Source organism: Chanodichthys erythropterus, chromosome 17 (genome assembly GCF_024489055.1).
Source record: "Chanodichthys erythropterus isolate Z2021 chromosome 17, ASM2448905v1, whole genome shotgun sequence".
Lineage (NCBI taxonomy): Eukaryota > Metazoa > Chordata > Actinopteri > Cypriniformes > Xenocyprididae > Chanodichthys > Chanodichthys erythropterus.
The window spans coordinates 40,289,123-40,298,236 of NC_090237.1; the positions used below are offsets into that span (position 1 = coordinate 40,289,123).

At 36.5% G+C, this 9,114-nt stretch overlaps 1 protein-coding gene across 1 annotated transcript in view; it reads right to left on the bottom strand.

Annotated features, from left to right (window-relative positions):
• mfrp (membrane frizzled-related protein) overlaps nucleotides 1-9,114 on the bottom strand; it is a 120,582-nt gene that overhangs the window by 16,064 nt on the left and 95,404 nt on the right. The window contains exons 4-6 of the mRNA XM_067366400.1: nucleotides 7,820-7,969; nucleotides 4,905-5,124; nucleotides 3,005-3,135 (exon numbers count right to left, since the gene is read on the bottom strand). Coding sequence (XP_067222501.1) covers nucleotides 3,005-3,135; nucleotides 4,905-5,124; nucleotides 7,820-7,969 — 501 coding nt within the window. The remainder of the gene's footprint in view (nucleotides 1-3,004; nucleotides 3,136-4,904; nucleotides 5,125-7,819; nucleotides 7,970-9,114) is intronic.

A 9,114-nucleotide genomic window follows, 5' to 3' on the forward strand; every position in this document is an offset into this window, starting at 1 on the left:
TTTGGATGTTTGAAATTAAAACTAAAATATGTTACAGTCCGCGTGAATCGGAATCGACTTTTCTCCAGTGTTGTGACATATTTCCTAGTGAAACGGAATATTGAATAGAGGGCAGAGTTTAACTTTAGTGCTCCTCCTCTCCATCACTCACTCATAGCAGACTAGCGGTCGGAGGGGAGTGGTTTAAGCGTTTTCAACCCAAGCCGTCAAACTGATGTCATTAGAGAAGGGGCACCATTGCAGAGGGGAGGAGCATTTTCAGATTTTGATTAAATATTACAAAGCTAAACAATTTTTTTGTGTTGATTGACTTGCACGGATGAATTGTTCACCACAAAACTAGCAATTAGAACTAACAAAATAAATAAGGTATAAATAAATTTTGATTTCATGTGTACTTTAAGGTTGGGTTTAGGTTTGAGGTTAGGTGTAGGGTTAGGCCAGGGAGGCCAATCAAGCTTCTGGATAGCTCCAACTCCAATTAAACACACCTGCAAATCAAGGTCTTACTAAGCATAATAGAATCTTCCAGGCAGGTGTGCTGAGGCAAGTTGGAGCTTTACTCCAGGAGCAGGTTTGGACACTCCAGGGTTAGGCTGATGAAAATAACACGTTGATCTGAATTTATTTATAATGGTATTGGTCAGCAGGTTCCACAACCATTTTAAATAAATGTAGATTGAAAAGGCAGGCACATATAACTGTGATGGGTCAAGTGACAGGCACATATGGTTGTGAAGCTGGTGCATAGAAGGGGCCAGTGCCTCCGTGATCATGTTTAGTACTCGTTGTGACAAATACTGCGTCACTGGTGGGCTCTGCTGACTGGGTACAAAAGCAAATTCCACCACTCTGGGTTGGGGTGCCATATTGTGACAGAAGGTCCCTCCTCAGCGGGATGATCCATGGAGGCACCACCACCAGCTCCCTTATCTCCAAAACACATAGCTGGTTGGGCCTCTGTGCCACCAGTAGCACTAACTCCTGTTCCTCCCTGATTTTCTGCAGTACCAGAGGCAGCAGTTTCATATTTTTCATATAATTGCATCACCTTGGGATATAGTCAAGCAGATGAAGATGGCATCAGCGCTGTCATGCCTGTCAGCCAGAGTGCATATGATAGCCACCAGATCAGAGGGCACTCCTTCCATCTTTGTTATTTCATCATGGACTGCATTTCCCATTACCCATTGCCCAAACTCATTACGTCTGATTATTTTCAGCTATTTTTCATCTCTGACTCATAAAACTTGTGCACATGGAAGAATTGACAGTGCTATTCAGATTAAATATATTTCAGTGGAAAATGAATAGTAATGATATCCGGTATACAGAAATATTAAGTATACGTGAGAATAATTCTCTTCTCAGACGCCAGTGATAATAAGAACTCAACATCCATTCTCTTCTTTCTTCTGGAATGCTATTCTTCAGAGTTTACCAGTGTTTACACTGGTTTTCAAAACACTGCCACCAATCTCGCCCATTTGTGCAACAGCAGTTTCTCCAGGTACATGCTCTAAGCTCAAATCTAATTGGATGACCCAGTTCTTTGCCAGGCGACGGGGAAAAAATTCGCCACACTTGACAAAAAGAAATATTATTTTTTTGTACTGCAATTGTTCGCGCCCAGAGTGAATACCTCCATAGAGATCTTTTGATTCAAGAGCACCATCGAGCAGAACATTCACACTGAATTATCGCGTTCAGTGTGAAAGGCCCTTCATGCTACACACATACAATACACTCCAATGCAAGGCAAGGCAGGGTGCCATGCATGTTTGAGATGACGTACGATACATGCAAATCGAATCCAGGGTTCGATAGAATCAAGTTGAGTATTAAACCAGACACCAGGACCAATCACACTTGGACTCGGACCGCAGCAAAGGTGACCAGTGTAAAAACGTCTAGTTTATATTGCACATATACGTCCTTCATTATTACATTGCACTTTAAACATGCATACTTTTTATGTACTACTATAATGCATGACTACTGTATGCACTTTTTAAAATAATCTATTAATATTAATAGAATATATTTTTCTACAATAAATGTTAGTGGTTGATAGAAGATTTGCAGATTAAAAATGGACAACACTACAGACAGGTGTAAATGGGGTCTAAAACATTTTGAGCTTGTCCACTTTCGACCACTTACAGAGGCCGTCGAAAATGCATTCAACCGGATTGTATAAACATTATGACCTAATGCATAAACATTATGTGAAGCACACTATCCAGACAGAATTTAAACTTTGTCAGCTGAAGACCCAAGTTTGGTTTAAAGACAAAAAACCTACCAAGCACAATGTTCTCACCATTCCTAAATTTCTAAAACACACTCACAGCGTTCGACAGCATGGTCTTGTCGTTGTCAGAGCAGAAACGAAAGCTGCTGCTCTCCTTATGTTTTTCCATTGTCTCAGGTCATGTTCATATGTGAATTAAGTGAACTTATTTCATCCGTTAGAGTGGAAGATCTAAAAAATCCCATACATTTGCCCGCCCATAGACCCTTACCTTGAAGAAATCCGGATAGAAGTGTACAAAAGAGATAGAATAAAAGACCAGATGTAAACGGTCAGGTGTCTCCCTCGTCTACTTGCGATACTCTTACATATCAGGATCTTAATATCAGGTGTAATCAGGGCCTTATATAGCTAGGTTGATTACTTATAAAAAGCAGAGTAGCACACCTAAAACTAAAAATGCCACACAAGAAAAGTTCTTCCGCTTCCTGCAAATCGATCAACTAGATATTTAACTAGATATTGCATATCAGATGACTGTAAAAGGTGTTTTTTTTTTTTATATAAAGAGCATGCCTAAGATTGATATGCAGTGCCAGGAGATCGAGTTGATTGATCTTGAGGCTTATGTTTGAATGTTTGAAATGTAGTTTATTGCACAAAATTAAATTTTGCCAATATAAAATGTAAACTGTACAGTTTTCAATTATTAAAATAAACATAATGTTGATATGTTTAAGTTATACTTACTCTGTCCTGGTAATATTGAATGGTATTGTGCAATGAACCCATTGCCGCCAATATTCCCATCAGTGTGAAATGACACCAACACAGTACTGCTATTTGTATTCAGTGTAGGTGGTGCAACATTGCCACAAAATCTAGGAAGAAAGGAATCTTAATTATTAATAGTTTGAGTGTGATCGCCAAGAACAGCCTTGTACAGCCGTGTATGGCAAAATGTACTTAATTCCAATGTATGCAGATTCAAAATACTCCATGTTTGTTTAAGAGGTATCTTGTGTTTACATATATATATATATATATATATATATATATATATATATATATAAATATATATATATATATATATATATATATATATTTCTAATAATTCAATTCATCATCAGTTATTCCTAAAAAACACAATTGTATCGGAATAACTGATGATGAAGTGAATTGTTAGAAAAAACAGCCATGGTAATGCAGCCATGTCAGTGTACATTATTTTTCTAATAATACAGGTAAATTTTTCAGCTTATACTACGGTTACCACACCTCAAGAAAATGTTCAGATGTTTTTTTCAAAACCTGTGTAAGTTTTTTGTTCTTAAAATGCTTTTGTGTGTAGGACAAATATCTTACACATCTCACCTCAAGCCTCCTTTGTTAATTCCATAATATAATTTTAGAGCTAGTAACGGAGGCTTGTGCCATTGATATGCAGACTAAAGCAGCGTTCACACTGCCATTGACTTTGTCGCTGCATGTCGCCAGTGGCTGGTGGTGAGGTCAGTAGTGGTGTTCCTACTACTTGTTGCCTAGTAAACTACATGAATGACATTCCCTGATGTTATTCCTTTGCCATTGCAGCTATTTATCTGCAAAGAAAGTGCAAACGCCAGTCATTCAACCTTGAAGTCAACACGGCAAGTACCACCATGCACACAGAGACAAATCTTAAATTATAGGAAAATTGCTGACTGCTGAAACTACTTCTCCATCTTGTCGCCAACATGGATCATGTACTGACAGATCACGTGTGCTCCACTGACTTCACTTCTAATGGTTGTTGTGCCCAAAAGTTGCACTTTATTTGCATAAAGTTTGCATAAAAAAACTTTGTTGCATCGCTGTTCACGCCTATATCCTAAAACCAATGGAAATCGGCAGCTCTCCATTAAAAATAAATGGGCTCATGTCACTCTTTCACTGCATGTCAGGCGCCCTATGGTCTTGTCTACTTAGAGGACATGCACATGCGCCGGCCACTGTAAGTTCATAAGACAGTAAGTGCAAATGAAGTGTGCCATTTGGGACAGGGACTTATGTAATCTTTGTCATAAAATTCACTCAAGATCTGAGGTGAATTTTTCATTGTCGCTTTCAGTATGACTGTAAAGGTCAGCAAAATTATATAAACAGAGGGGCGGTGCCAAAATCAAAAGTGCACTAATGGGTGTTTATGTTTTTGGCAAAATGAAACACCACTGCCCTTTTTCTCTTTATTTATCTGAAGACCAATAACAACAGACTGGGGCTGGCTGACCAATCAGAGCTGACCTGGCTTTTAGGAAGGCGGGTCTTAAATAAACCAAAACTAAGCTAAACAGGTGCTGCAACAATGTAAATTTTAAGAAAAAAGTGGTTTTTTGATATTGGCAAAAAGTGATTGTGTTATTGAAGAATTTTTAACATGGGATAAGATGTTTTCACTGTTCTTTATGGGTGCATAAAATGTATTAAATAGTATGTCAAAATAAAATGCAACAGAGGTTGTTCAGTTGAATATAAATTAAATAGAATGCTGATCTAGATTGACAAATGTTAGTTCTTGCACTATAAACAAAGGCTTTTTAAATGTAAATGCAGCAACATGTTAATCCTGGTTATCGTTTATGATTAAATGAAACACTTAGGGTGAGCAAACCTTGTGACAGCAGATGTCTTCTCTGTCGCCTCTCTGACTTCTAGCCAATCAAACAAGCAAGGAGAGGGTCCCTCAATAGCCAGAGATGACACTTGGATCTGCACTAGGAAAGGAGGAGACACCCTGATCACCCATACGCAGTGAGAATCAGGAGGATACAAGCCTGGGTGATTTGGAGAACTGAGAGTCCCCCCAGAATCCGTCAACACGCCACCACAATCTGTAAAAGCAGATAAAAAGCTAATTCATATTGAAAAGAAACTTGAAAAAGGTATTCATACAAAAAGTGTGCACTTGATTGTGGATGCTCTATATGTTGACATACAGTCCCTAAAAAGTGTTTGGACACTTAAGTCACATTTAAAATGTCTGAGTGAAATACAAAACAGCAAACCAACAGGCATCTGCAACAGAATGCTGCTAGAGCTTATTATTATTATTACTATTATTATTATTATTATTATTATTATTATTATGATCCATTAGTTTTAACTTAAGATGTGGTATATGTAGCAAATGCATATAGCTGGTGATGGAATATGTGTTAGGCTACTCTACTATTTTGTTAATGCTCATCTCACTGTTCATTATTTTAAATTCTCGCTTTTCATTTGGTGAACAATTTATCTGACACATTGCAAGTGAATATGCTTTCTATTTTGGTTCACATCACTGCATCATCCAATATATGTGAAATCTGTGGATATGCCAACAGCTGTCAGGAGTATATTATTTTTTTGTGTGTTTTAGTTTGGTTTTGTTCTATTCTCCTTCCTCTTGTAACACAGCCACCATTACAACAGCGGAGCATATAATAATTATAGTTTATCTGTTTACAACAGTGGTCATGCACTCATTAGTAAAATAATATATACATTTTTTAATTAATTTAATTCATTTCCTTTTTGGAATGAAATAACAAAAATTAAAAGATGGCTCATTTATTAGATTTTTTCCCCTTTATTTTAACAAATGGATAATGAAATTTCAGCTTGATTTCTAATGTTTCGTTCGTGGTTTACAAATCAGTTCACGGATTTGATATTTTATTCGCTCATGTGAGCAGCGATAAAACACTCCTTTCATCTGATTGGTCAAACTGCGCCGTCTTCAGTACGGCCTTAATACTGCACATGGTACCGCACACAATACCGCACACTGTCAAATCCCACTTTAATACAGTTTTTTTTTTCATCTGCTTACACACATTTTCAAAACTTAGCCTCTTTTTTTCAAAACTTTACGCACAAATCCAAGAATTGCACACACAAAATGCAAAATGCCTCACATTTCTTGCAAAATGAAGCACTGATAAATCAGCAACAATGAAATGAAGGGGTGACACCATTACCATTTTGCTGTGGCGCCTGGGGAGCGTTTGGGGGTTAGGTGCCTAATAATGACTTTAAAAATGTCTGAACATAAATCTAAATAAACTTGTGAAAAGATGAATACATGAGAAATGGCAATTAAGCCAGTGAGTGATGCTTTGCAGCCATCTAGTGGCTGTCCTTGAAATTTCATGTTATTTTAATTTTAAATGTGTTTGTTTTCCAGTAGATGGCAGTAACCTTCCACTAAACCATGGGACATTGTCTATGTTATCTCCATGAATGAAATTAAGAAATCAAATGAAATATAAATTATTACAAATGCATATACATTTAAAAACACCATAATTGAGTGACATTATTATACATTCATTCCCATGAGTTATCAGCTCTTCAGTTTGCAGAAATAATATTGCACTTGCATTCAATTACAGTGCACGCACAGCAGTTTCTTGGTGTTACACACACACACACACACATACACTTAGTGATCTCATTAAAAGGCGAGAGGGAAATGTTATGGACATGTTATCATGGTCATGTTTATCATTATCATTTTTACAACCAATCCATGTTGCCCATACAGTAATACAGTAAAAAATATTTACTTTTATCCAGAGAGACACAGCTATTTTTATTGCATGTATCAGTTGGACATGGAAGAACAGGTAGGAAATACTACATCATTAATATTTCATACACCAAACTTTGTGTCAGCATGTTGTACGGCTTGCCATCTCTCAAGTGTCGTACATTAGAGGCAAAGCAGAAGCAATAATTATGTGCCCAGCAACATATTTCTGCTTCAAATATGATTCAAAAGTGGTGAGTGGTGGTGAGTGGTGGTTCACGTGGCAACAAAATCTGACATTTGACAGTGTGGTACCGACTCTTATTCTCCTTGACAGAATTAAGGCCATACTAAAGACGGCGCAGTTTGATCAATCAGGGCTGTTTCAGTGCCACTCACAATTGCAAATTAAATATCAAAGCCATATACCGATTGGTAAACCACGAAAGAAGCATTAGTAATCATTAGTAAACCATAGTCATTTTTAGTTTAAAATAAACTAAATAAATAAATAAATAAATGAGCCATCTTTTCATTTCTCGTTATTTCATTCCAAATATGAAATGAAATGATCAGATGATACATGGAACGCAAATACACAAAGCATACCCTTTGGCAACAGTATTTCATGAACAATACTCGCCTTCATCAAATAACATTGTTCTGTCACTAAATTATTCTGTTAAATTTATATTCAATCTGTATAGTTCTGACAGCATGGCTTACATTTCATGTCATTAATTTACTGCTTTATTATCATTCAGTCATAATGCAACTCCTTTTTAAAGGTCTTTTAATATCTAAAGAATGAATAAAGTCTGCTGTCCTCTTGTTCACATGGGTGTCTGTCCTTGCAGAGTAACAACATGTGTAGTGCACATAAACCCAACCTTAAATGTCACTTGGGTTGATAGTTTGTAATAAAATACAAAGGCATTCAAACAAATGTCCAAACACATTTTTGGGTCACTTTATACGAAATAGTATATGTATATAGAAGACCATTAACTGACTTGTAAAGAATGTGGGCTCTTTCCCAGGCAGGGGTTGTGTGGAACTATGTGTAAGATGGGGTGCAGTCGGACTCAAAGAAAGATTCTGTGAAATTATATCTCCAAACCGAGAGTCTAAAGGGGAAATCTCTCCTTTATTACTCTTAACTTCTGTGAAAAGCAAGAAAGAATAGAATAGTGAGAAATCAAATTTAGTTATTTTTTCTACTGCTAAAGCATATTCAAATTTGGTGCATAACTATTTTGAGGTGTCAAAAATTCCTTTCAGGTTTCTCAATCAAGCTGATGGATGCAAAGTTTTTTTTTAAAGGGCATTTTGCAAGAGAAGGCAAATGATTCAAATTTGCATAGTGAGAACAAAATCAATCGGGGGCATGCTAGTGGTCTGAGCCACCTTTTTAAATGAAGAGACTTTAAGGAATATGCCTTGACCAGCAATAATTCTCTGGGGAGACACTACTAGAAAACATATATTCAAAAATAAAATAGATGAAATAGTAAAGGTTTATAGAAAAGAAATGAAACAACAACAAAAAAGTAGAGTGAACAGTGTTACAGGATGTAATAGCTCATGGGATTGGCAGTTGATTGCTTTAGTTTCTGCCTTCTGTTTTAATCATACAGGCCCTGGACCAAATGGCACACTTCTGCAATGTCGAACTACCCTTGCACTTGACCACTTCCTGTATTTGGCCCAAGTGTTCAAGCAGGCGTGAAGACCAGAAGTGTGTATAAGCCTTTTGATTAGCCAATTGGACACACTTATAGCCTTGCAAAAAAAGAAAAAAAAAAGAAGAAGCAAGTTTACAGAGCTTTTTTATTTTCAATACTTTGCATTTTAATATAAACTTCTAAATGTCTGTTCAGTAATCGCTATGGAACTAAAAGAAGACACAGTTTTAAAATTATGGTGCTTCTAATTAAGTGATATAAAGCAGTTGCATATGTTGTACAAAATACACATACCCTACCCAAATTTGCACAAATAAAATGTGCAACACTTTATGTTTTAGATATTAGCTATTATTATATTAGATATTATTATAATTAGATATTACAAATTATATGTAATATCTAATTATTTAACTTACAGTTGAATGTTTTTCACAAGTCCATTAGGTGTCACATTTGTCATTTTAGGTTTCTGAAGAGAAACCGCAACAAACCTCTACCCAACAGTAAAATTATGCCACATTATGCCACAAAAATGTGAGGAAGATTGCGAGAGCTTAGGGTTGCTAAGCTTCACTCTCATGTCTGCCTTTCATTGTATGCTTAAAGCACTGCATGAAAAG